At 57.7% G+C, this 26,962-nt stretch overlaps 3 protein-coding genes across 3 annotated transcripts; all 3 read left to right on the top strand.

Moving 5' to 3' along the window:
• Positions 1-5,810: 5,810 nt before the first annotated feature.
• Positions 5,811-7,483, top strand: H1-0 (H1.0 linker histone). The gene has a single exon (XM_079936565.1). It carries the CDS (start codon positions 6,182-6,184, stop codon positions 6,764-6,766), a length of 585 nt encoding a protein of 194 aa, XP_079792691.1. The 5' UTR covers positions 5,811-6,181; the 3' UTR covers positions 6,767-7,483.
• Positions 7,484-8,656: 1,173 nt separating this feature from the next.
• Positions 8,657-15,066, top strand: GCAT (glycine C-acetyltransferase). The gene is made up of 9 exons (XM_079935944.1): positions 8,657-8,866; positions 10,354-10,484; positions 11,702-11,803; positions 12,276-12,422; positions 12,996-13,150; positions 13,286-13,368; positions 13,564-13,735; positions 14,116-14,237; positions 14,517-15,066. The coding sequence occupies exons 1-9, from the start codon at positions 8,668-8,670 to the stop codon at positions 14,666-14,668; spliced, it is 1,263 nt and encodes a 420-aa protein (XP_079792070.1). The 5' UTR covers positions 8,657-8,667; the 3' UTR covers positions 14,669-15,066.
• A 4,498-nt stretch (positions 15,067-19,564) lies between these two features.
• GALR3 (galanin receptor 3) lies at positions 19,565-21,394 on the top strand (the record flags this gene model as incomplete). The annotated part of the gene is made up of 2 exons (XM_079937456.1): positions 19,565-19,999; positions 20,623-21,394. The coding sequence occupies exons 1-2, from the start codon at positions 19,641-19,643 to the stop codon at positions 21,392-21,394; spliced, it is 1,131 nt and encodes a 376-aa protein (XP_079793582.1). The 5' UTR covers positions 19,565-19,640.
• Positions 21,395-26,962: the final 5,568 nt, after the last annotated feature.

Raw genomic sequence — 26,962 nt, 5'->3', positions numbered from 1 at the left:
CGCGTATCGCAAAAAACAACAACAACAACAAAAAACAAAAATACAGAATGAAAGAAGCAAGTCACAGAAAAGAACACCCATGATACGCTTCTATTTGTATACAGTCCAAAACCAGGCAAAAGTAAGCTATGCAGTGTGTATGGGGTTAAGTTCACATAGGAAAACTATAAAGAAAAAGGAGTGAATTGTTTTACAGAATTCCAGGATAGAGGTCACGGAGGTATGGTTAGGGAGGGGGACACAGGGGGCTTCCGAGGGACTGATGATGATTCTCGTGTTAACTTGAGTAAGGGAAACGGTTGTCTCCACGTTGGTTTTAGATTGTATTACATGCGTAATCTCTTGCAGGGATGATGTGTGTCATCATTTAAATTTTTATTTTAAAATAACTGGGTTAATTATTTTAAGAAACAAAATTTTAAGCTTAAAATTCTCTAGTGGCTTCTGAGTGCACTCAGAACAAACCTACACCCCTTGCCGTGGCTTAAAGCCACACGTGCTCCAGCCGGCTCTTCAGTCTAACGGCATCTCCCTCCACACTCCTCATCCTGTCTCCATCCAGCCACACAACCTCCCCTGGCACTTGATGTACATAAGCCCGCCGGTGACCCCTTCCCAGGCCCCAATTCTCATCCTTATCTGCGCTTGACACAATCACAATTTGTAATGATATCAATGCTGTCTCCCCAGTGGACTCTGAGTCCCGTGAGACCAAGCTGGGTCCATTCTGTTCACACCTGGCACTCAGCCAAAGTAGAGGGTCCTTAAATGGAGGAAGAGGGAGGTAGAGGATCTCTCTCCTTGAACTCCAGACTCAGGATTCTTCCATGTACCTGACTTCTCAGCATCTCCACTCACACACCTGGGAGGCATCTCAAACCTAACCCGGCCAGAACTCTCAAACCCTCAGTCTTCCCTGTCTCAGTTAATGACAGCTCCGTCTTCGCTTGTTCAGGCCCAAATCTGTGGGGTCCTCCTGGGACCTGACCACTTCCCACCCCCTCCACTGCTGCCACCTGGGCCAAACTACCATGATCGCTCACCTGGATTACTGCAACAGCCTCCCAACCCTCTTCTGTCTTTGCACTCTGCAGCTTCTTTTCCACACAGTAGCCAGAGTTGACTATGATTAACTATTTTTTAAAATAAATTTATTTACTTTTGGCTGCTCTGGGTCTTCGTTGCTGCGCGCGGGCTTTCTCTAGTTGCGGTGAGTGGGGGCTACTCTTCGTTGCGGTGCGCAGGCTTCTCATGGCGGTGGCTTCTCTTGTTGCAGAACACGGGCTCTAGGTGTGCGGGCTTCAGTAGTTGCAGCACGTGGGCTCAGTAGTTGTGGCTTGCGGGCTCTAGAGTGCAGGCTCAGTAGTTGTGGTGCACAGGCTTAGTTGCTCTGCAGCATGTGGGATCTCCCTGGACCAGGGCTAGAAACGGTGTCCCCTGCATTGGCAGGCAGATTCTTAACCACTGTGCCACCAGGGAAGTCCTATGATTAACTATTGCCTGGGTCCCACCATGTCCCACCTCTGCTCAAAACTCTCCAATGGCTCCCACTTCACTCAGAGTAAAAGTCAAAGTCCCTACAATGGTCCCCCAAACCCTACATGACCTGTGCCTCCTTTACTTCCCAGACCTTACCTTTTAAAAAACTCATCTCTTCCTACTGTCCTCCTTAATTCAGCCACCCTGTACACTCCTGCCATAGGGCCTTTGCACTGGCTGTTCCCTCTGCTTGGAAGATTCTTCCTCCAAGAATAAGAATGGCTCCCTTTCTCACCTCCTTTGAATCTGTTCACATGTCAGCTTCTTCTTCTCTGACCACCCTATTTAAAACTGCAAACACCCTCTCAGCACTCACCCTCACCCGGCTCTAATTTTGTCTTTGCAATTAGGGCTTTCCAACATACGATATAACGGACTTATCTTTTTCTAAAATATTTATTTATTTGGTTGCATCGGGTCTAGTTGCGGCAGGCTGGCTCCTTAGTTGCGGCATGCATGTGGGATCTAGTTCCCGGACCAGGTATCGAACCCGGGCCCCTTGCATTGGGGGTGTAGAGTCTTAACCACTGCACCACCAGGGAAGTCCCTATAATGGACTTCTTTATTTTATAAGTTTATTGATTTATTTTTGGCTGCGTTTGGTCTTCATTGCTGCACACGGGCTTTCTCTAGTTGTAGCGGGTGGGGGCTACTTTTCATTGTGGTGCGCAGGCTTCTCATTGTGGTGGCTTCTCTTGTTGCGAAGCATGGGCTCTAGGTGTGTGGGCTTCAGTAGTTGTGGCTTGTGGGCGCTAGAGCACAGGCTCAGTAGTTGTGGCACATAGGCTCAGTAGTTGTGGTGCATGGGCTTAGTTGCTCCGCAGCATGTGGGATCATCCCGGACCAGGGCTCGAACCCGTGTCCCCTGCATTGGCAGGCGGATTCCTAACCACTGAGCCACCAGGGAAGTCCCTGGACTTCTTTATTTAGTCTATTGCTTATCTATCTTCTCCACTAGAATGTCAGCTCTACAAGGGCAGGGATCTCTTGTCTCTTGTTCACAGCCCTATCCCAGTGCCTATCCCAGTGCCTGGCACATATCAAGTGAACACCTTAGAGTTCCAAAGACCAGAATGAATGCATGTCTGCAGTGGGAAAGTCATTGGCTGGGGAGTCTGTCACCTGTCACCCTCCTTCCTCCAGGTTGACCCACCTTGGACAAGTCATTTAGCCATCGTAGACATCCTCTCTGAAAATGGAGATGTTATATATCCCTTGAATGTGCTCAGTAAAGGCTGGCACACTCACACATGCATATTAGTAAAAACAGGACCCCTGGCATTCTAGTACGACTTACCCTTTTCCATACAGGATTTCATTTCACCCTCACACCAACCCCAGATATAGGTAGAGCCCCTTTCTGATAGGTGAAAACACTGAGGGCTCTTTTGACAAGTGAAAAAACAGCAGAGAGGCCTGGGCCCCTCCCTAAGTGAATGAACAGGCGATGTCTGACCCCCCTCCCCACGCCTGGGGCGGCCCGGCGTTCTGAGGCTCGAGAGGGTCCCAGGAGGGTCTCAGTGTGGGGCTCGACATCGGGAGACTACATTTCCCAGGAGGAATTGCCCGCAGCTCTGCGGCTCCCGAATTTTTAAAGGGCTCGCGTTAAATGGGGCGGAGGGAGTTCTGCCGTCTGCCGGCCGGTAAACGGCTCTAAGCTGGGTGGGGACCCGAGACCGTCCTGCGAGGATACGCGGGCCGGGCCGAAGTCAAGAAGCCCCCCGAGCTCTGCAGTGTCAGCGAGGCGAGGTGAGGCCAAGCCAATCTGGAAGCAGCCGGTCCTCTTCGTGCCCACCTCGGCCTCGGACTCTATGCCCAACTCCCGGGGAACCCCTCCCAACACCCCCTTCCCCTCAAGTTCTCCCGAACGGGGGGAGGGGCGGTGAATCTCATCGCCAGCAGGGAGAAGAGCTGTCCACCGGCGGTAAAAGCCCCCGAGACCCCGAGGCGACCCCTCCCTCCATTTCTGGCTTCAGTTCTGGGAGAGAATTTACAGGTTGCTGGGATGGGCGGGGACTCGGGATGTGAGAGCTACAAAACGAAGTGAAGGCCTGCGGGCGCCGGGAGCTGAGCCTCGCAGTGCGCCCCCCATCCGTCCTTCCTAGTCCCGTGGCCTCCACTGTAGATGAGGGTGATGGGGGGAGTGATCGCGTTACCTGCCTCCCCAGGCAGGAGGCGCAAAGGATCAGGAAACGGGTGGAGAGCGCTGTGCAAATAAAATGATTTCATCATGGTGCCACTGGACTCGTTCAGTCCTTATTTTTAGACACCCAGGGACCTGGGATGCGGGGATGACATGTCTCTGGGAGCACAGGGTGGAACGACATCTCGGACCTGGGGCTGACTATGTGGATGCCTATTTTCCCATCTAGATCTTAGTGGGAACCAGAAGAATTGTCTTTGAAAATAACCAAAACAAACCCACCAGAATGTTGTGTTTTCAAATCAGGAAACTTCGGGGTAATTGACAACATCCAAATAAGAAGGTTGACCTTTTAAACTAAACCTGGCCCTTCCTGGCTTCTCTTCCCCGCCTGCGACACCAAGATAAGCCCGGGAGAAGGCATCCCATACCGATACCGAGTCTCAGGACTCCCCCTCCCCTTTCCCAATCATTTGGATTAATCCATCCCTTGCTGTGTGTGTGTGGGGGGGACCCATTAATTTCCCTGGCCTCAGAGACTCCCAAGTCCAGTAGGAGCCCTTCCCCCAACATCTCCCAGTTACGACCAGTCCCCCCATCTAAACCTTCCAACCCTTCCCCTCCCTCTTCCTCAATAGCTGGTGTCTGCAAACAGCTCCGGGACCGTACAGGAGAGCCGCCTTCATAATTTTGACCAGCTATAACCCCCCACTACCAGCGTATTGTTTAAGGGAAGAGTGGCCGCCTCTTTGCTTAGGGAATAAAAGCGGGTTGTTGTGGGAGGAGGCTCAGAGAGCGAGCATCCTAGAATCTCAACCCAGGGCCCCTGCCAAGCGGGACCCTGCGGGACCTTGCACGTGAGTAGGACGTCTGTTGCAGACAAGGGGTCCCAGGAACTCTGGGGTCCCATCTGCTGGCCTCTAGACCGCTAAAGCCCCTCTGAGCCCCCAAGGTTCCCTACAGATGGTGGCGCCCCTTGCTTTCCTCATCTATACCTGCCAAGCAGCACGGGAAAAGATGTATACATTTTAACAAAGACATCGCATCTTCCCAGCAAAATGGCGGTGGTCCGGGCCACGGCTCCCTGAACAACTCACACTTTCCGAGGATTAGTCAGGACTCAAGCAGCGTGACCCCCTCCTCGACCTCCCCGCTAGAGCCCCATTTTCCCAAGCTCCCAAAGCTCTCAGGGCCTCTCCTCATCCCAGGGGCCCCCAAGACAGTCTTTGGTTAGAGCCTGCGGGGCAGCTCCTTCATTGTGGACCGCCCCCCTCACTGCCTTCAGGGAGCCTTGGGAGGGGGACTGGATCCCCAGGCTGGGCCCTAGGGGTAGGGGCAGCGAGCTCTGTCTCTGACACCCCAAAACTCCTAGGCTGAGGGAGGACTATAAATGAATTCTCAGTTAGGACATATGGAGGATGTGGGGGTCTTTGAGGAGAAGAGGCGGCTCGGAGACCCCTCCTCATTCCCTCAGGGGACCCGGGCAGCATTCGGGGTTCGGTCTCAGGAGAGAACCTCGACGTAGAGGTCAGGGGGCGCGCTGGGGGAGCGAAGACAGAGGAGGGGGAAGGGACAAAGTTTGAAAGTGCCCTTCCAACTCTTCCAGGGAAAGTTTGCTTAGGGGCCCCATGGACAGAGAGAGGGTAGAGGTGCGGGGGGCCCGGTGGCGGGATGACCCCCGAGAGGTGACCGGACCCCGGGGGAGGGACCCCTCCCCCCTGTCCCGGCTCGGCCCGGCTGGGAGTCGCCCGGCTCGGGGCCGCGTGTGTTAGTTGGGGCCGCTTTCGGGCCGCTCCGCCAGGCTGGGGGGTCCCGCCGCGGGCCGGGAGCGGGGTCCCCGGTAGCCCCAGGGGGGAGCTTTGCTACGGGGGGTTTCCCGCACCGGGGCTCCCCGGCCCCGCAGAGCCAGCCCCCGGCAAAGGGGAAATGTGCCGGCGCGCCAGCGGTCCTTGGCGCCGTTTGGGGCGCGTGGCGGGCGCGGGGGGCGGCGGCCGGGCCGGCGGGACGCCCGGTGGGGGAGCCCAGAGAGCCAGGCAGCGTCCCCGGGCGGCGGCGGGGAGCGGGAAGGCCCGGGCCGGGGGGAAAGGTCGGATTTGCTCAGCGGAAGAAACACAGATGGCGGCGGCGCGGCGCCATTCCGGGCCGGGAGCAGGCAGCCAGCAGCCCTGTCCTCACCGCGGTCCGCCCGCCGCCGCTAAATACCCGGATGCGCCGCCCGAGCGCCAGACGCGGAGCTGGGAAAAGGGAGGCAGAGGAGGCGGAGGCGGAGGCAGACCCGGGCGCCGAGACCGACCGACAGACCGGCGAGGCTGGGCCACGCAGACCCGGCCCAGCGAGTCCCCCCCCCGCGACCCGAGCAAGGTCCCCGAGAGACGGCCTCGGACTGGCTTGGGAGCCAGAGGCACCAGAGCAGATCCCGAATCAGGCTTTCCTGGGCTTCCGACGAGGGCTGGCCCTTTGGAAGGTGCCTTCTTCAACAGCAGGACCAGGCAGGCCACCATGACGGAGAACTCCACATCCACCCCTGCGGCCAAGCCCAAGAGGGCCAAGGCCTCCAAGAAGTCCACAGACCACCCCAAGTATTCAGACATGATCGTGGCTGCCATCCAGGCGGAGAAGAACCGTGCTGGCTCTTCGCGCCAGTCCATCCAGAAGTACATTAAGAGCCACTACAAGGTGGGTGAGAACGCCGACTCCCAGATCAAGTTGTCCATCAAGCGCTTGGTCACCACTGGGGTCCTCAAACAGACCAAAGGCGTGGGTGCCTCGGGGTCTTTCCGGCTGGCCAAGAGCGACGAGCCCAAGAGGTCAGTGGCCTTCAAGAAGACGAAGAAGGAAGTCAAGAAGGTGGCCACGCCAAAGAAGGCCGCCAAGCCCAAGAAGGCTGCCTCGAAAGCCCCAAGCAAGAAGCCCAAAGCCACCCCAGTCAAGAAGGCCAAGAAGAAGCCGGCTGCCACGCCCAGGAAAACCAAAAGGCCCAAGACTGTCAAAGCCAAGCCAGTCAAGGCATCCAAGCCTAAGAAGGCCAAACCCGTGAAGCCCAAAGCCAAGTCCAGTGCCAAGAGGGCCGGCAAGAAGAAGTGACAACGAGGCTCTCCTTGTGGACACTCCTGCCTGTCTCCTATTTTCTGTAAATACTTTTCTCCTTTCTTCTCTCTTGATCCTCATCTGCAGCCCTTTGCCCCCTTTCCTTCTGACTTTATAAAGAGACAGTTTGTATTCCTCAGAAATTAGGGAATAATTCATTTCTCCTTAACCAATCATGCCAGGACAGCAACAACAAATCTCATCTCTGTAATGATGAGAATGTACTTATATTTTGTTTTGTTGATTTGTTACTAATATGCTTATGGGTTTGGGGATTTGGGTGGGTTTGTGTGTTTTGTTTAGTTAGATGGCTGGTTCACTCTGAAGGTCAAAGTCGTGGGGAGGGGGAGAATGGGCAAGGCAGCTTCTTGAGGCTAGATGACAGCGAGCCCAGGAATTGTAAGGTTTGTAGGAATACCTGTGAGGCCATCGAGTTTTCTTTAAGTTGAGCACTGCTTGTGAGAGTTTCAGAATCTAGGCGCGGAGGAGAGGGGTGGCAGCAGCTGGACGGCAGAGGAGGGAGGTGGAAAAAATACTCTCTCTAGGCTGGCTTCCACCTCCCGGTGGTGAGCAGTGGGGCGTCCAAATCCAGTTTCCTTGTCACTTCTGTTAAGTCTGCCCCAGTGGCCTCCCTATTGTCCTAGAGACGTGGAGGGGGTTGAAGTGACAGCTGGTCTGAGAAACTGTGGCTTCTCTCAGCTGGAAACTAGCCACTGGAAGTGGGGGGTGGGGGTGGGGGTGGGGGGTGGTCTTTGGCTTCCGAAAGTCTCCTGTTAAACAGGAGTGGAAACTTTGGGGGAAGGGTGGAGAGTCATTCAGCCAAGTGCCTCAGTGTGCCCTGTTGAAACTTGGGTTTTTCCACACAATTGGATTGTATCCTAGGAGGACCTTTTTGCTTTTCCCCTGATTTTTGGTTCCTCCTGTACAAGAGGTGGCTTTGCTTAGCAGTCTGGTGGGGCTCCAGCCCTGCTGCCCACCACTTAAAAACCTCCCGACCTCTTTACTTCTGAGTCTTTTATAAGTAGTTGTAGACGGGGGAGGAGGGGAGGGAGGGGAGTGGACAGTAAGACATACTGCAGTCGAGTTTGAATCGCTAAGTAGTTGTAGAGAGCTAGGTCTGTGTGATGTCTGTGTATATGTATATATACATATCTAGGGCTAGTACTTACGTTTCACACCCGGGAGCTGGGAGAAAAAACCTGTACAGTCGTCTTTCCCTTGTTTTTAATAAAACAGAAAAACGTGCAATTGCGCGTCCCCCCCCCCACCCGCCTCCTTTTTGTTTGTAAACAAGTGTTATTTGTGCCTGGAAGAATTTGCTGTCTTTGTAATTTTCAAACTTTAAAATAAAATTGAAAAAGAAAAACCTGAGCGATGTGTTTTTCCGTACTTCTAAGACTGGAGGAAAATGCGGAGCAATTGGACTGGCGATCAGTGGGGGAAATCGGGGGGCGTTTGCACCTGAGAACCGGGGAGGGTTCCAAGAGCTCAACAAAACCCGGGAAACGCTAGGGCCGGAGCGCACAGAATATGCCTCAGCCTGCTTCTAGGTGTCTGCTTCCGGCGTCCAGAGGGCATCCCCTAACCTTCCGAGAGGTGGGTGTGGAGGCAGGGCATGGGAATGGGGTGGGGGTCTGGTGGGCCCGGCCCTGACTTGCCTTCCAACCCCCGTCGCCTCCCCTCCCCCCACACGGACAGCTCCAGTCTCAACTTACAAATCAATTCACTTTAGTCCACTGCAGATCCCGCCAGGCCCCGCCCGCCTATCCCGGGCTCCGCCCCCCCTGCCCCGTAGCTGAGTCCCTCTCACTCCTATTGGCTGCCTGAGCCCGGCCCCCGCCACGTGATCAGGCCGCGGCCGCAGTGCGCAAGGCCGGGAGTGGGCAGGCGAGGTGGGCATGATGTGGGCTGGCCGCGTCTTCCGCGCTGCGCTCTCCGGGGCCCCCCGCGGCCACCGCGCGCAGTCAGCGCTGGCTCAGCTGCGTGGCATCCTGGAGGAGGAACTGGAAGGCATCCGCGGAGCTGGCACCTGGAAGAGTGAGCGGGTCATCACGTCCCGTCAGGGGCCGCGCATCCACGTGGACGGCACCTCCGGAGGTAACTCCCCCTCCTGGGAATCCTCAGACCTGGCCGGGTGTTCGAGGGCCGTTCCGAGGCTTTCGCTGAAATGCGAGGTCCTGGAGGCAGTGGGCGGGCGGGAGCGCACACGTAGCCGCTGGACCGTTTCCCGTCTATCAGACCGACTTGCCGCTTCCCACAGTTAACTCTAACCTGGTTAGACCAGTTTCCACGGAGGCAGGTAATTTGCCCTTTGAGCACCTTTCTGGCTTAGAGGGCAGGGCTGGATCGATCCAACCCTATGAAAACGTGAGAAACAAAGAGAGACAGCTGGCTCCCACCGTACCGCTCAAGGAAGGGTGGTAGGAAGGTGGCAACAAGAAATCCCGCATTTCTGGAGCTGCTGCTTTGTTCAGGCTTCTACTAATTGCTTCACGTGGACTCCTGCAAACGTCAGAACGTGGGAATGACTAATCCCGTTTACAGACGAAGAAGCTGACGCTCAGAGATGTGACGTGGCTTGCCTAAAAGCCCCCAGCTAGCTGCAGGCAGAGCTGGGCTTTGGCCTAGATCTTCTGGTATATTGGAGCTGGAAGGTCAGCTAAATGGCCATAGAGACCAACCTCCTGGCCAAAATCACAGGGAGCAAGGGGCTCAAGGACTGTTGCAGAAGTCACACCATGAATTGGCCCACCAGGCCTCCCGGGTTTCTGTCTCATCAGTGGTCACTGCCCATCTTGTCTGTGCCAGACCCCAGGTGGGTGCTGGTTACAAACAGACCCCCCCAAACTGCCTTCTGCCAAGGAAATAGGCATGGAATCCTTGGGGCTGTTGTGCTCGTTTGAAAAACAGAGGCCCCAGGAATTCACTACCTTTCCCCAGGGAAGCTTGGAGCAGGGCAAAAAATGGAAAATTAGCAGACCTAGGTTCTCATCGTGTTTTTGCCTCTCCCAAGCTGAGTAAACCTTGCCCTCTTGAAGCCTTAGTTTCCTCCCCGGGTCACCTGTGTTCACTTTGGGCTTTATAATTCAAGGGTCAAGGTCTCAGAGGCAACCCTGCTGGGCATGCAGTTCTGTACCAGGCAGCAAAGTCAGCTGTGTAGAGTTTGGGGACCAAGGCAGGCGTCTGACACAGCCCTCTTCTTTTACCCACGAGGAAACCAAGGCCCAGATGAGGGGTTGTTGGTGGTCTTCAGGGACAGAAGAAGCCAGTGAGGAAGGGCTGGTTCCTCTGGGTGAATGTGATCCAAAGCCAGAGTTTAAACTTCTCATCTTTGAAGGTGTAGCCCTGAGAGTCATTTTCTAACCCTCCCTCTCCTGTAGCTGTTGGATTTGGTGCTTCCGAGGGGCTCCCAGCTCCCCATCCTGGCCTCTGCCCCAGAACAGACTATACTGTGTAGTTGTTGCCTCCTCAAGGGTGAATCCAGGTTCATGTCCTCTCTGAGTCCCCAGGGCCTAGTACTGACACCTTTCCAGGCCCTTCTTGGCCCTGAGCTGCTGTGTCCGTTCCCCCGTCCTCCACCTCAGGAATCCTTAACTTCTGTGCCAACAACTACTTGGGCCTGAGCAGCCACCCCGAGGTCATCCAGGCAGGTCTGCAGGCCCTGGAGGAGTTTGGAGCTGGCCTTAGCTCTGTCCGCTTCATCTGTGGCACCCAGGTACACAGTAGGTGTTGCCCAGGCCGGGGATGGGCGGGGGAGGAAGGGGGGTGGTCCCCAGCGTTGGGCGCTGACTCCAGATGTCTGCTTCTGCCGTTAGCATCCCACTAGAGCTGTCCACTAGGAAGGCTGGGTTCAGGCTTCTGTTTTGCTGTGAAGCCTTGGGCAAGAAACTTTCCCTCTCTGAACATCCATTTCCCCACCTGCAAAACAGAGCTCCTTACACCTGTTCCTCCTTGGGAAAGGAAGAAGAGAAGGCAGGGATTAGATTAAGGTTTCCGGAGCTATTCTGCCTGATCTCAGTTCCCAGCACCATTTACTGGTTCTGGTACTGTGGGCGAGTGTCTTAACTTCTCTGTGCCGCAATGCCTTCATTGGTAAAGTGGGGATAATTTTACTTAACAAAATTATCCCAAATTAAAGAGTTAATACGTGTAAAAATGCTTAGAACAGTGCCTGGCACATAGTAGTGCTCAGTAAATGTTGGTTATTCATTTTATTTTGTAAATGTTACAAAATGAACTTTTATAAACATGAAACTTACAGTGCTTGCTATGAGTCAGGTGCTATTTTAAGAACATTACAAATATTAACTCATTAATGCGTATAATAATCCTACGTGATAAGTGCTGGTTTTGCTCCTGTTATAGAGGTGAGGACACTGAGTCCCAGAGAAATTAAGTGACTTGCCCAGGGCTACACAGCCTGTTGTGGTGGGATTTGAACCCAGATGGCCTAGCTCAAGAGTCAGTGCTTCTGAGTTCTGGTGATTATTATTACTTGTCCTTTCAGAAAGGTGAAGGTGAAATGAATGGAACTCTGGACTCCCATCCAGGGCACTTTAGACGGGACAGCTTTCAAATCTAAGAAATGGAGGCCCAAGTGAACCTAGAGTTACTTATGTAATCCTCTTTTTTGCCATTAAGCAACAAAGGCACTCAGTTTGATATCGGGGAGACACATCTTCCTTTGCCATTAGCACCCATAATTCTACCATCAAACCCCCATTATAAAACGAAGACCCAACCAGGAAGAAGGGCGCCTAGTGGGCCCCTAATTCCTCAGTGGGAACCATGTGCCAGACTCCTGTTGGCTCTGGGTGAACCTTGTGGTGCAAAAAGGAGGAGGAGGATCTGTTTGTGGCCCTGGGAGCCTCTGTCCCCAGGACTTGTCCCAAGTGGCCCAGAAGGCGTTAACACCTGTTTCACTCACTTCAGAGCATCCACAAGGATCTAGAAGCAAAGATAGCCCGCTTCCACCAGCGGGAGGACGCCATCCTCTATCCCAGCTGTTTTGATGCCAACGCCGGCCTCTTTGAGGTGTGTGAGGCCACGGGTGGGAGTTGGTGAGACCTGCGAGGCTGTGGAAGGCTTGGGAGTGTGCAGTCCAGAGAACTTGGCTGGATGCCCAGTACCACGCCTAGAGGCTCCAGTGTCTATTTCTTATGGAGGTCAAGGGTGGGCCAGTAGGTCTCCAGGAGGAATCCTGGGGCTTACAAGGAGGCCAGCTTCCAGGGCATTTGGAGGATAACCTACTTCAGCTGGAAGGCTGAGGGTGTTAGGGGCCACACATCCACCAAACATGTTCTCGTCTCCTTTGGCTAGAGCAAAGGCCTTCATTCAGCCCAGTCCTGGGGCTCTGGGGACCAAGATAGAAGCAGAGGGCTCCTGGCCTCCCTGCCCAGGAGAATGCCCTGGTTGGCAGTGAAATACTGATTAAGGGGGAGTCATAAGGGAGGGAGAGCCCCAAGGTGGTTGGATGATGGCTGTACTCCTAACTGCCTTCTGCCAGGCTCTGCTGACCCCGGAGGACGCAGTCCTGTCGGATGAGCTGAACCATGCCTCCATCATCGATGGTATCCGTCTGTGCAAGGCCCACAAGTACCGCTACCGCCACCTGGATATGGCCGATCTGGAGGCCAAGCTGCAGGAGGCCCAGGTGGGGCAAGGCCTAGCGGTTCTAGGGGCCAGGACTGGGCTTATCCGCAGTCTTGCTGCTGCACCCAGCACTCCCCCCACCCCCACCCCCACCCCCCGGTGAAGGAAGCGAGGCTTACAGAGGCCAACTCCTCACTCACAGGCAAACAGCCTGAAAGTTCGAAACAACCAATTTGAACCCAAATTCTCAGACCCAAAGCTTTATTCCGTTGCATAATACTGCCTTGAGTTTTAGTAAGCACCTTATGCATGGCAGTCCCCTGCTAGGCATAAGGGTGGGATGAGCTTATGGGCAGGACTGGCCACACCCCATCCTGCCCTCTGGGAGAGGAGGCTGCGGACATTCTTCCTGCCCAGTGCTGAGTGTGGCTCCAGACTGCCCCGGAAGAGGTGGGTAAAGCTCAGAGAGGCCCCAGTGAAGGAGAGGATGCACCAGCTTCAACATGTGGTGCTTATGTGCTCACCTCTGTGCTGGGCACTGGGCGAGCTGAGCCTATAGAGCCCCGAGCAGCGCAGAGAGTGAGTGGTTTGGCCCAACTCATGATGCCGGCCACCTTCTGTATCTTCCCTGCAGAAGCATCGGCTGCGCCTGGTGGCCACCGATGGGGCCTTTTCCATGGACGGCGACATCGCACCCCTGCAGGAGATCTGTTGCCTTGCCTCTCAGTATGGTGCCTTGGTCTTTGTGGACGAATGCCACGCCACTGGCTTCCTGGGGGCCACGGGACGGTGAGAGCACACGGCACCTGAGGCCTTGGGTTGGACTCCAGGGCGGGTGGGAAGCCGGGAGGCCAGCCCCCAAGCCCAGTCCGTGATCCTGGGCACTCAGGTGGCCAGTGGTGGCAGTGGCAGCTTCCCTTGCAGGGGCACAGATGAGCTGCTGGGCGTGATGGGCCAGGTCACCATCATCAACTCCACACTGGGGAAGGCGCTGGGCGGAGCATCAGGTGCCTACAGGCTTGTGCCCCTGGGCTCCCCTCATCTGCATGCAGGGCCCTGGAAGAGGGAAGGTGGGGAGGGGAGACCTGGGGCTGCAGGGAAGAAGACAGCAGGGACTGTCCTCTCGGGAGGGGCATGGGGTAAGCTCTGGCTCCTGGCCTCTGACTGCCCCCCTCCATCCCCACCTCTGTCCTTGTTCTCAGGGGGCTACACTACAGGGCCTGGGTCCCTGGTGTCCCTGCTACGGCAGCGTGCCCGGCCCTACCTCTTCTCCAACAGTCTGCCACCTGCTGTCGTCGGCTGTGCCTCCAAGGCCCTGGACCTGCTCATGGAGAGCAACGCTATCATCCAGTCTATGGCGGCCAAGACCCAGCGGTGCGGTCTCGGGCAGGGTGGGGCCAGCGGGGGCGAGGAGGCTGGTGAGGGCCTGCCCTGCGTGCCTGCGCAGGCCCTAGCTCCCTGCCTACGGGTTCTGCCTCTGCCCACCCCACTTCCCCAGTGGGTTGCACTGGGACTCGGCTCTTAGCCAAGGGCTGCCTGCTTGCCCACCTCCCTCTTCTCTCTGCCTCTTCCTTCCATGTCCTGGCACATTTCTCTGCAAATGCCCCCCATCTGCCTCTCTGGGTCTGCATCTCTGTCTTTGTTGGTCCCTCCTGCAGACTTGGCCACAAACCTTGGGTCACATGCCCATCAGGAGAGGGTGTGGTTGCTCCACAGCCCTCCAGCTCCCTGTGACACCCAATCTGTGCCCACAGATTCCGCAGTAAGATGGAGGCTGCTGGCTTCACCATCTCGGGAGCCAATCACCCCATCTGCCCTGTGATGCTGGGTGATGCTCGGCTGGCCTCTTGCATGGCGGATGACATGCTGAAGAGAGGTAAAGGGGGCCGGGGCATGAGGAGTGGCTGTGGGTCCTAAAAGAAAAGGAGGGAACCCCTAGACTGTGAATACCCCCCTTCCCCCTGCTCTACTACCCCTTTTAGACCAGCTGTCTGTCCAAGCTTGAAAACCCTAGGCCATGAGGCAGCCCCATGTCTGAGATCTTGGGCAGCTCCCTTCTCCTCTGTGGTCCTCAGAAAAGGAGGAGCTGTATATCATGCCCCAAAAGCCTGTCTGGCTCTGTTGAGCCCCAGGTTGACTCTCTCTACCCTCCCAGGCATCTTTGTCATCGGGTTTAGCTACCCCGTGGTCCCCAAGGGCAAGGCCCGGATCCGGGTCCAGATCTCGGCGGTGCACAGCGAGGAGGACATTGACCGCTGCGTGGAGGCCTTCGTGGAGGTGGGGCGGCTGCACGGGGCACTGCCTTGAGTCCTGGGTAGTGACAAGCAGAGCCAAGGTCCCCCTCCTTCCACAGCGACAGAGAGGGGGGCCTTTGACCAGCCCAGGCCAGAGGCTCTGAACTCTGTCAGTCCCGGGGCCGGGCGGGGGTGAGGCCTGTGCTTGTGGCTGTGAGTGTGAAGGAACAGTGTGGAAACTGGCTGTGACGCGTTGGTCTGCTTTATTCTCTCGGAGCAGCCCCAGTCCTGCGCTGGTCGAAGAATCGGCAGGAGCTGGGGCTCTGAGGGCCAGCTCCTGAGGACTGTAATAGATCTCAGAGCTGACCGCCTCCCCCAGATTAAGATGGGACCCAGGCAGCTCGGGTAATAGAGGCTGGAGCCACTGTTTGGCTCCGTTGGATTCTCTCCCGCTGTAGAGGGCAGCTGAGCCCCAGCCCGGCAGGCCCCTTCCCGCGCCACCCACCCGCCTACTCTGCAGCCTTGGTGGACACCTCGTCCTCTGCTGCACATCCAAAGGATGGCCTACAGCTGCCCGGATAAGAAGGGGCTGGGCACCCAAACCCATGTTTGGGAGAAGCAGAAGATTCAGCCCCAGAGGAAAGATTGTCTGTCGCTATTGGAGAGGCCCCCGATGGTCTGGAACTCTGTGTTCTAGCCCACTTTGTTCCTGCCTCTGTGGCCTTAGGCAGGTTCCTCCCCCGTGTGTGCCTCAGTTTCCCCCGCTGTACCAAGAGTGGCTGTTATATTGGTATCGGGGCCTTTCCATTTCCGTAGTCCCGAGGCCTGCTGGTCTGAGGATCAGCCGCCAGGGGGCGTAGCGAGCTCAGGCTCTGCTATCGCCCCGCCCCCTCCAGACTTCTGGCCTCGGACTCAGCCAACAACCCCGCAGGCGAGGCCCCACCCTGCCTTGCCCCCGAGGATGGCTCACCGCTTCCCTGCTGAAGATGACTGTCCCCTTCCCGCAGTCGCAACCCGTGGTGCTTCTCTCTCCATTGCCCTCCCCGCCTCAGCCTTACGGGCGCCTGGTGGGGGTAAAGGATGGGTTCTGAGTCACCGCGCCTCCAGCCTCAGCATGTTGTGGGCTTGGGAGGCTCGTAGTTTGCTGGCGACAGGGCAGGGAGGATGAAAAGGCCCTTCTTCATTGACGATGGGACCATGTTTCTGGCGCCCCCCATCCCCAGCCCCCCCTTCAGCCTGGGTGTCTAGGGATGGACAGTCTGGGTGAGCTCTGGCCCGATCCATCAGGATCTTAATGCTGGGATTCTGAGAATCCTAGCCTGTGATCCCGAGGAGCTCGAGGCTGGGGTCCAGGAGTTCGGGGTGCTAGGGGATGCAGCCCCGGGGGAGGGGGCTGCTGTGGCCACATCAGGGGCACAGACACGCGTAGGGCATCTGGCACCAGGTGCACTCCTACAGCAGCAAGTACACACAGCCTGATGCCAGCCCCTGGCCAAGCCAGCAGCTTGACGAGCATGGTCTGCTCAAGCTGGCAGGTCACAGTGGGTGGCCATGAGCAGCCACGGGGGGACAAGTCGCAGCAGGTGAGGCTGAGATAAGGTGGACCTAGGTGAGGTCCATCAGCCAGTGGCGCACAGCGAGCACCGTTGCGGCCTGTAGTTCCCAGGCGCTGCCGCTGACATTGTGGGGCGGCGGCAGTGCCTCGACACCGTGGGCCAGCTTGTCGCGGTAGAGCACCGCGTCGTCAGCCAGCTTTCGGCTCAGCGTGTGGAGCTGTGCTGGCCCAGGTCCACCGCGGCACAGCCCCTCCGCCACCATCCAGAGGGGTCATAGGAGGTGCCAGCAGGTGCAGTGGCAGCTCTGGGCACACACGCTTGGGCTTGGGCACGTACTGGTCATCGCCAGAGGCCAAGACAGGCTATAGGGCCGAGGGCCAGTCGCGGACAAGCTGCACTTACACACCCTGCAGAGCCTGGGTCTCTGGGGACCACTCCCAAGGCCCATCATCTGTCCTCTACGTTGGGTGCAGGGTTCAAGGCCACAGTCACCAGGAGCAGCAGTTGGAGCGAGGGAAGAGGGGTGCCTGGGGCCCGCTGGGACTCGGGCCATAGCGAGGCGCCCTTCCTGCCTTCCCCACAGGTGGCCTCTCTGGTTGCCACCATCCTCCCTCCTCCTCTGCTATCAGATCAGCAGCTCAGCCTTGCTGCTGCTGGGAGCTCTGCCCTAGTACTGCCCCTGCCCATCCAGAGCTTAGCCTCCAGCAAGGAGGGACATGGTGGGCTGGGGGCTCCCAAGCGGAGGGAGGACGGTGTGTCAGGGACCTCGGGGCTTTCAGGGTCCAGGCCTGCCACCTTCGTGAGTCCAGGCTTCTGGGAATCTAACAGTGCATTACTTTCATACAGGGTGGTTGTGGACCCCTAAATTCTTAAATCCCACCACACCAAGTCTGGATCCTACAATTCTGCTCTTCAGAGATCACACGATTCTACGATTCTAATTCCTTAATTCAATTTTGATAGCTCTGAATTCAGGTTTGGAGAATCTAGGTATGATCCCTAATATCTTCAATTCAGTGAGCCTCTGCTTCCAGAAATTGGGGGATGCGCTGCATCTGGGATGGGTGACGTGAGGCTTCAGAGGTGCCTGGGCACTGGTGAAAATCCCAGGGCCCGTGGGAAGCCAGTTCTGAAGAGTCTCTTCCCGGCTCCTCAGGCCTTGGTTACAAGTCCTGTCTTCATCAGCGTCCCCTCAGACTGTTTTCTCTCCCCTTTCACAGACTTCTTGACATTCGCCCCACCCTCCCAGCTTCTAGAAAGACACCACACAGTGCCTACCAGCTCTCCTCTCCCTTGATTCATTGCAGACAGCATCCTGGCCCCACTACGCTTGTCTAGTTTTCAACAACCACCTTGTTGGTGAATCCAAGGCACCTCACACCCCGGGTGCTGGGCTCTAGCCCTCTGGAAGCATGTGGCCATGTGGCCCACTCCTCCAAGAGGTCCAGACCAGAACCCCATGACTGAATGATACAGCCATTCACCGAGACCTAGTAACCTCTTCGGCTGTTGTCTGGACAAGAGGCTCCTAGTGGCTCACTCATTAAATCGCTCCCCTTCTATTCATCCTTTTAACCCCAGGCCGTAATAAACTAATTACACAATAAATGGGCAGGTCCTGTCCCTGCTCTAGAACCTCCTCTAGTTCCCCATTCCCCTCAGGCTAAAGCCAGACTCTTTGGACAGGCACATAAACCCTGCAGGCTTCGGGCAGACTGAACCCCTAGAACAATCTTAGGGAAACTGATGGGTCTCAGAATTCTCAGGGGCCAGGAAGAGTAGTTCTATCTGAAGTCTGCAGCAAAGGGGCTCCTGGATTCCTAGCATAGGACACCCCACTCAAGACTAGGAGTCCTGGGACGTCCCTGATGGTCCAGTGATTAAGACCCCGCGCTTCCAGTGCAGGGGGTGGTCGGGGAACTAAGATACCACATGCCACACAGCATGGCCAAAAAAACCACAAAAGACTAGGGGTCCTTTCTGAGCTTTGGTTGGAGCCCTTCTTGGAGCAGGGAGCAGAGACGATGGGGAAGCAGGACCACAGGAGGTGAGAGGGCCAGGAATGGACTGGGCCCTGGGCACAGAGGGGTTAACTACAAAGCGAGAATCTCAGAGAGCGAGATCAATGGGTTACTCGCTGCAGAAAGAGGCAGAAGCAACGCAGAGAGGCAGAGGAGAGCCGGACAGAAGAGCATGCCATCCGGGGGAAATCAGGGAATGAGGAGGAAGTGGCTACTTCTTCGGAAGGAGTGCCCAAGTCCAGCTCAGCAGAGGAAGGCCAAGGAGAGGAGGGAGCCTTGGGAGGCAGACCTGTACCTGCAGGTAGGCACCAAGGGGTGGCCACTGAGCCAGGAGGCAGCTTCAGCCTGGCCGGTTCGCCCAGGATCAAGCAGGAGCCCAGTGCCCAGGGTTGAGGTAGGTGTTGGCCATCCTGGGCTTTGCGGGGACCTGCTGCATGCTGGGGTGGGAGACACAGATATCACCCTTCCTTCCTCCTCCCTGCCTGGCTCCCTTGCCCTTAATACGTCCAGCCACCCCAGAGGTCCAAGCATGTAGGGAGACCCCCAGGTAGCAGTCGATATGGGCCATGGGTGGGGCAGGGGTAAAGAGTGAGCACAGCTTGCGTAGATGCTCGTGTGCACACACACACGCGCGTGCACAGATTGTCAGAAGCGCTACCTGTTACAGGCTCTCAGATGAGTGCTCCAGCCTTGGAGTCAGGGTACCAGGGCGGCAACAGTCTCAGATCTGCCACTCAAAGTGTGGTACTAGCCTCCCGTGTCCCCTCTCTGAGCCTCAATTTCTTCATGTGTAAAAAGGGGGCAGTGACTTATATGGTTCCCCCGGCTGTGCCACTGTCATGCTCTCACTAAACTGGACTATCAAATGACTCAGGGATGTCACCCATGTTTGGCTGAATTTGACCTATGTCCCAAAGTCTTCCTTAGGACTTCCCTGGTGGTCCAGTGGTTAAGACTCCACCCTTCCAATGCAGGGGGGCGTGGGATCGATCCCTAGTCGGGGAACTAAAATCCCACATACCGCTCCCACATACCGTGTTGTGTGGCTAAAAAAAAAAAAAAAAAGCCTTCCCTGTATTTCAGATCCCCATTGAAAAATCAGCTCCTGGGGTTGGAGCTGCCCCTCCCCCCACCCCACTTTGCCTGTGTCTTTACCTGCATCATCGGTTGAAGGTGTCTATCAACTACCTAATCAGCCCTTCATGCCCTGGGCTATGGGGGTGTTCCCCAGGAAATTGAGAAACCCGCCTTAGACACCAGTGAGACTCTCAGGAGCTTGCACAGTGGGTCCCAGCGATAACTTTTGTCTCTGTCCCCACCCCCACCCCCATCCCCCACCAGCTTCCAGCCCATGGGACGTGACCAGGCCCAGGGTGGGGGACTAGACCCCTGAGTTGAGTAACCGGAGCTGGGGGCTCCTGCCTGAGGACTCCAGCTTCTCTTCCTCAGGTGCCTGTCTGATGAGGAGATGGCTGATGCCCAGAACGTTTCGCTGGACGGCCCAGGGAGTATGGGGGCTGTGGCAGTGCCCGTGGTCTTTGCCCTCATCTTCCTGCTGGGCACAGTGGGCAATGGGCTGGTGCTGGCAGTGCTGCTGCAGCCCGGCCTGGGCGCCTGGCAGGAGCCGGGCAGCACTACGGATCTGTTCATCCTCAACCTGGCAGTGGCCGATCTCTGCTTCATCCTGTGCTGCGTGCCTTTCCAGGCCGCCATCTACACGCTCGATGCCTGGCTTTTTGGGGCCCTCGTTTGTAAGGCTGTGCACCTGCTCATCTACCTCACCATGTACGCCAGCAGCTTCACGCTGGCGGCTGTCTCGGTGGACAGGTGAGCTGTGTCGGGGACCTGGCCGGGTCTGGGCTGGGGAGGGAAGACCTGAACAGATTCTCATTGGCCTTAGAAAGGAGAGAATGGGGGACCAAAAAGGGACATAGGAGGGGGAAAAGGAACAGCTCCCTGGCCCCCACCAACCACTCCCTGGGCACCTGCAGGGCATGCTTGAGGGGATCATCCTGCCCTCCCCCCAACTCCATTGGGAGCTTCCGGAGAACATCTCTGTGTCCCAAGTGTTAGCTCAGGGCCTGGCACATGATGTTCTGTAAGAGTGAAATGAATGGCAAAAGGAACACACCAATGAATTCATCAGATATTTTATTACCGCCCACACCTGGCTCAGGTTGTGGTCAGACTGGCTTTCATGGCTTGAAACTTGGGGTCAAACCCAGGCTCACTCTCTAGCTGACAACCTCGGGCCGGTCACTTCTCTCTCAGCCTCTGACCCAGCCCCGCTAGGTGCCAGGCGCTGCTCTAAGCGCTTTGCGCGCTGACTCCGTTCATCCCCACAACCTCCATGCGAGGCCGGGCGCGCGATGCCCGCCCACCCCCGAGGTTCAGACACGGGCGTCTAGGCGGCCACCCGCCCGCCTCGCTGACACCGCGCCCGCCCGCAGGTACCTGGCCGTACGGCACCCGCTGCGCTCGCGGGCCCTGCGCACGCCGCGCAACGCCCGCGCCGCCGTGGGTCTGGTCTGGCTGCTGGCGGCGCTCTTCTCGGCGCCCTACCTCAGCTACTACGGCACCGTGCGCTACGGCGCGCTCGAGCTCTGCGTGCCCGCCTGGGAGGACGCGCGCCGCCGCGCCCTCGACGTGGCCACCTTCGCCGCCGGCTACCTGCTGCCCGTGGCCGTGGTGAGCCTGGCCTACGGACGCACGCTGCGCTTCCTGTGGGCGGCCGTGGGTCCCGCGGGCGCGGCGGCGGCCGAGGCCCGGCGCAGAGCCACGGGCCGCGCGGGGCGCGCCATGCTGGCGGTGGCAGCGCTCTACGCCCTCTGCTGGGGCCCGCACCACGCGCTCATCCTCTGCTTCTGGTACGGCCGCTTCGCCTTCAGCCCGGCCACCTACGCCTGCCGCCTGGCTTCGCACTGCCTCGCCTACGCCAACTCCTGCCTCAACCCACTGGTCTACGCGCTCGCCTCGCGCCACTTCCGCGCGCGCCTCCGCCGCCTGTGGCCCTGCGGCCGCCGCCGCCCCCGCTGCCCCCCGGGCGCCCGCCGCGCCCTCCGTCGCGTCCGCCCGGCGTCCCCAGGCCCTGCCGGCTGCCTCGGGGACGCTAGGCCTCGCGGGCAGCTGCCGACGGGCGGCGGCTGGGGCGGGGAGCCGGGTCGGGAACCGGTCCGCGGCACAGAGGCTGGCCGGGCCCTGCCTGCCCGAGGACCGGAATAAACCTTGTCTGCCTCCACTCTGCCGGGTGTACGTCTGTCTGTCATTCCCCTTCCCCCTGGACAGGACGCCCCTAGGGGATGGGGCCAAAGCCAGGAGCCCTCTGAGGAGGAGTGGCTGAGCTGGGGACAGACGCTAAGTCCACTGAGTGGACATCCCTGGGCGGTGAAAATGGTTCAGCGCAGCCAAGTGCAGGCCCTTAGCTAGGCAGCCCCGAGACGCTGTCCATAACCAGTCTGGCAGGAAGGAGGGCAATCCGCCGGCCCATCTGTATGGGGTGCTACATTTCTCAATCTAATTATCAAAACAGCTTTGCAAGGCAGATACAATCAATTCCACTTTATAGATGTAGACAGCAAGAATCAGAGAGGTTGAGTGGTTTGTCACATAGCTAGTGTTTGGCAGAGGTTGGGTTCAAACCCACTGCTGTTTAACTTTTTCTACTCAGTAGAACCGAATACGGTTTTTCCCTTTTTTTTTTTCTCCTCAGATCCCATGGTTTCCAACGTTTTTCTTGGTTTTTCCTGATCCTCCATCAGCCCTCCTCCCCAAACCTGCATGCAGCTCCCCACGCTCAACTGGATGCCCTAGAAACCTGAGAGGGCTCCCAGCCCCCTTCCTTAGGAGAGCTCTGTTCAGGTACAGCGAGTGCTGAGGGCTTCCCCCGGCCGGCAAGTCCTAGGTCCACTGCCTGACCCAAACCCCTCGCATTATTCTTTCAGCCATTTGGTGCTCCTGGCTACGGGGAGGCGCTGAGCCACACTCGGGCCCCAGCTGGCCTTCCAGCAGCCCTGATTACCCTGTGGCCCCCTCCCTACCTGTCCCTGCACACAGCTGGGGTAGCCTGTGGTGTGGAAACCTCCTAATTAACCAATAGATCAGCCTCAATGGTTGCGGAGCCACTCACTTCCTCCCTCACCGTAAGCCAATAACGTTTATTAGCTTCCGGCTGAGTCCTGAGACCTTCGGCTTCCGCGTCTCTCCAGCGCACCTCCCGGCTGCTGGGCACCCTGGGAAGGCCCTCCCTGACAGTGGGCAGCTGCTGAGACCTCATCACTGCCTGCCACCTGCCACAGACCCAGGGGTCAGGACGGCAGTCGTCCTTCTCAGGGGGAGGTTGAGACGCAGCTGGGGAGCGACTGCTGCAAGGGCGCAGCACAGGGGCTGACACCTGGTCCTGTGCTCTTTCTCCCACGTCTCTGCCAAGATGTCCCCGGCTGACTCAGGCTGCAGCAGTGGGAGTGTTTCCTGGAGGGCAGGGGGTGTGATGCTGCCGCTTCTGCAGCCCCCATTGTGGCCTCTGTCTCCCTGAGGCCATCACTCACACCTCGCCTGGCTCATCCGTGCCTCGTACCAGTACCAACCCCAGCAGGCAAGGGATATTATCTCTGTTTTCAGAAGTGAAAACCAAGGCTCAAGGAGATGAGGTACTTGACCAAAGCCAAGTGGCAAATTCGAGACAGAGCCAGGATTCTAACTGGGCGAGAGGGATGGCTCTCAGGGCAGCCCAGGCAGCACTGGAAGAACATCTAAGAGCATCTGACAAGGTCTGCTACACAACAGTGGTGAGTGCCTGCAAACTACAAGTGGGGAACAAAATCTCCTGGGGTTGGCTTATGCTGTGGTTGGTCCAGTCACCCAGCTGGGGTCACCTCTGTGCGCATGGACAGGTGACCGACTGGGAACAGCCTACCTCTAGGATGGGCAGGAGACACTCGCCCAGCTGGGGAGTGGCAGATCCAGAGCCTGAACCTGCGTGAAACCCCAGGCCCAGGGGAGGGGTCGGTCAGTGGAAGCCCTCCACACACAGTGGCCTGGCAGAGGGACACTCATACAGCCCAGGCCCTTGGCTGGCCCCCAAGGCCTCCTGCTTCTGAAGGGGTCTCTCTGGCCCATTGGAACCAGATAAAGAAGCCCAGACACCCCGACTAATGGAGGGCAGTACAGCCTGCCCAGGGTAGGCACACGGCCGGTGTTTGATACATGAGGACAGAGGTGCCAGGGAAGGAAAGACGTGACCCTCTCCTTTCTTCTTTCCTTTGTCCCTGAAACGTTTGAGCGCCTGCTCTAAGCTACCCCTGAGAGGAAGCCAGAGACAGCGTGAATTTGGCCTGGTCTCTGCCTTCTGGGAGCTCTCAGTCTAGCCGGAGAGCCAAATACCAAAAGAAGAAAGGATAGCACTGTGTTATGGGGCCATAAGGGAAAAGTACACACAGTTTGAAAGGGCCCAGAGGAGGAAACTCCTGCCTTCCTGGGCGATCGAAGCAGGAGTCCCAGAGGAGACGACATTTAATGTGCATCTTCCTGGGAAGAGGTGGGAAGGGGCTGCCAGACGGAGCAACAGCCTGTGCCAAGGCAGCACAGGTGGGAGCAGTGAGCGGGCTTGCGCAGCTGAAGCAGGGCGGGGTGGGGCCTGGGGAGCCCGGGAGGGTGGGTGCAGTGAGATCACGTGTGTCTCCTAGGCTAGCTGGGGGCAGGAACTTCATCCTTCAGGCAGGCAGTGATGCCATTGAGGGTTTTCAGGAGGGTAGGTGCCCTAGGGTTGCTGTGTACAGGCTGGGTTGGAGGTGCCAGGTGGGCAGCAAGGAGCCCAATCCAGAGGCTGCTCTGTGAACCCTGGGCCAGGAAAGCTTCCACCAAGGGCCGGGCCTAGGACTAGATTAGTTTTGCCGTGGCTTTGGCAGGAAGATTGATGGCCTGCTGCTGGGCTTGGGCTCGGCCCCTGAGGTTCCTGGGTCTGCTTCAGGGGGCTCATGAAATGCTTGGAAGAGCAGCAGATGGTTGTAATCCTTTGGTGGAGAGAGCCGAGTCCTGCAGGGCCGGAGGCAGGCAATGGGGGCCGGGGTAGAGGCTGAGCGAGCCCTGGCTGCTGCCTCATGGAGAATCCACCTGACCTGAGCCTCCTGCAGGGTCTCAGGCCGGGCTCAGGAAGCCTGGAGGTCCCAGGGAGGAGCTCCTCTTAGTTGGGGGAGATTTGAATTCTGCAGCCCTCTCACCCTCCTGTTTGTGCAGACCTCTTAGGGATGGGCCTGCAACATTCATGTCTGAATACCTACTGAGTACAGAGTTCTCCTGCAGGAAAGAAAGACAGAAGCACAGGGGATTGTGGGAGCCCAGAGGAGGGCCCTAACGAGCTTGGGGAGGCAGAGAAGACTTCCTGGAGGAGCTGACGCCCAAGCCAAGTCCTGAAGTGGGAGTTAGGACAGATGGGGAAAGGAGGATGGGAGAATACACACACAGGCCACCCGGGGTCCTCTACCTGCAGTCTGGCACGGCACGAGGAGCCGAGGGCCTGGGACAGGGTACGCGGGAGCCCCAGCAGGAAGTGAGGTGGGAGAGGTGGGGGGGTGGGCAGCCGCAAAGGATTCTGTAAATCCTGTCTGAAACCGAGACTGTACCTTGTCCTGAGGGCGATGGGGAGCCACGAAAAGGTTTTAAGCAAAAGATTGACCTGATCAGATGTACTCTTTAGGGAACTCTTTCTGGCTGCAAGGCAGGCTTTTCCCGGGGAGGGAAAGCAGAATGAGACTGGGGGCAGGGAGACCAGTTAGGAGGCTGGTGTGAGAATCCAGAGAGATGAAGACATCCAAGGCTCCGGCAGTGGGTGGGGAGACGTGGACAGACGGGACAAACCCATACGAGGTGCAGCTGTCGGGACTAAGTGGTGATTAACTGTCATGGGCTAAGCGGTGTCCCAGATGACACCCAGCCTCTGGCTTGGGCTCCTGGAGGTGGCAGTGGGGGTGATGCGGGCAGAGGTCTGGGACGGGAGATGCTGAGCTCAGTTGGAACGCGTTGCGACCAGGGGCCTGGGGACACGGCGGGGGTGTCCGCGGGGCGGCGGTGCACTGGGCACCTGCTGTATCTCAGGCCTTGCACTTGCCTCTGGAAGTTGTGTCTCATCTGCCTCAGAGTTTTGAAGATGGAGAAACTGAGGCTCAGAGAGATTAAGTAACCTGCTCAAGATCACACAGCTAGCCTCAAACAGCTGGGGTCTAAATCAGGTTGGTCCGATTTCAGTTCCACGGTCTTTAGGGAGGAGAAGGGGCAGGTTGGAGTCTTTTGAAGGGGAGGGAGGAACCTGAACATGCGAAGGTGACCTCCACCCACAGCCATCCGCCCTGTGTAGCAAGCGTGGCCCAGGGTGAAACTCAGCCCCGGGGAGGGTGGGCGAGCTGCGGCCCCCGGTACAGCCACGTTATCCAGCACCTCTCCCTGCCTCGGGCCGACGGGAACGGCACCAGCTATCAACTTCGAGCTGTGAACCTGGGGACATAAATACCAATTAACCACCCCGAGGTTTCCTATTAATGAACATCAGTCCTCAGCGCTGATGCAGGGCTCATTTGCGAGTCGCCAGCTGGATCCAAGACGGCATGAGGCCAGAGGGACAGGCTGTGCAGGGGTGGAATTGTTTCTGGCTTAAGAGGACAAGATTGATTTATTGAGGCGTCTGCTTGCTGCCACCTTGCTTCAGAGGCCTGGGCTCTGTGTAGGGGTGAGACTGAAGCAGGAGGAAGGGGGTGAGGAGGGGATGAGGGGCCAGGGGTGCCAGCCTGGAGTTCCTGGGGGTGCTTCGGACGGCTGTGGCGCTGGGGAGGGTGCCGGACTGGGCATCTGGTGGACCTGCCAGGTCAACCCAGAGAGGTGACGTGGTGCACGGGCTGTGAGTCACATCGTTGGGTTTGCATCCTGGCTCCTGCACTTCGTAGCTGACCTGTCTGTTCCTCAGGACCCGCAGAACTGAGCCATCTGAGCCAGGCTGCGTTCTAGGCACGCTGCCTCGGGCTGCTCCCTGGTGCTGCCAGCTATATGCGAGGTTTCAAGGGCTCTCCCGGGCGGACCCTTGCCTCCACCAAAAACCCTCACAATCTGGGAATTCCCTGGCCGCCCAGTGGTTAGGACTCCAAGTATCCACTGCCAGGGGCCCGGGTTCGATCCCTGGTCGGGGAACTAAGATCCTACAAGCCACGTGGTGTGGCCAAAAAAAAAACCACCAACCCCTCACAATCCAACTGGGGAGGCGCGACTCACTGTCTCCGCCCCACTGGGCATGCTGACGGCCAAGTGCTTCTATAACACGTGCCGTCCTCCCCAACCTTCAAAGCGGGAGAGTCACCAGGCTGGCGTGGACCAGTCACAGAGACAAGGGACCACTCCGGCCCCTGGTCTGGGGCTTCAGGTAAGACTCCTTTGCTTCCCTGAGCCTGTTTCCTCAACTGTAAAGGGAACTGATCGTATCTCCTTGCAGGCACCGAGGTCTCGGAGTTAGCTTGGGAGCCAGCATCAGGGGGTCTGGGCTAATTCACTTTGGGCCCTATTGCTGGGGGGAGCCAGGGACTTCGTTGGGATTATCCAGGCATCAGTCAGTCCAGCTTCCTGACCTCCTAACCCTGCCCTGGGCTCAGCGTCTGAAGCGAGCTGGGGAGCTGGTGGGCTTTTGCCTGGAGCCCGTGGTGCCTGCTCTGGGTAAGGCTGCCTCTGATCTCCAGGGTGGAGGTGACAGCTTGCCTCACCTGCTGTCACCAGGGCACATCTTCAGACCTCAGGATCTCCGCAGCCTGGTCTCAC

Source organism: Stenella coeruleoalba, assembly GCF_951394435.1.
Source record: "Stenella coeruleoalba genome assembly, chromosome: 11".
Classification (NCBI taxonomy): Eukaryota; Metazoa; Chordata; class Mammalia; order Artiodactyla; family Delphinidae; genus Stenella; species Stenella coeruleoalba.
Note: the sequence above shows the minus strand (reverse complement) of the source record. Positions and strands in the feature narration are given on the sequence as shown.

What these genes read in the sequence shown, in the direction of transcription:
- H1-0 (XM_079936565.1), top strand. Translation starts at nt 6,182, where the DNA reads ATGACGGAGAACTCCACATCCACCCCTGCGGCCAAGCCCAAGAGGGCC.
- GCAT (XM_079935944.1), top strand. Translation starts at nt 8,668, where the DNA reads ATGATGTGGGCTGGCCGCGTCTTCCGCGCTGCGCTCTCCGGGGCCCCC. An exon ending in CGTGGACGGCACCTCCGGAG is followed by an intron (nt 8,867 to 10,353) that starts GTAACTCCCCCT and finishes CCTCCACCTCAG; the next exon opens with GAATCCTTAACTTCTGTGCC. An exon ending in GGCGCTGGGCGGAGCATCAG is followed by an intron (nt 13,369 to 13,563) that starts GTGCCTACAGGC and finishes CCTTGTTCTCAG; the next exon opens with GGGGCTACACTACAGGGCCT.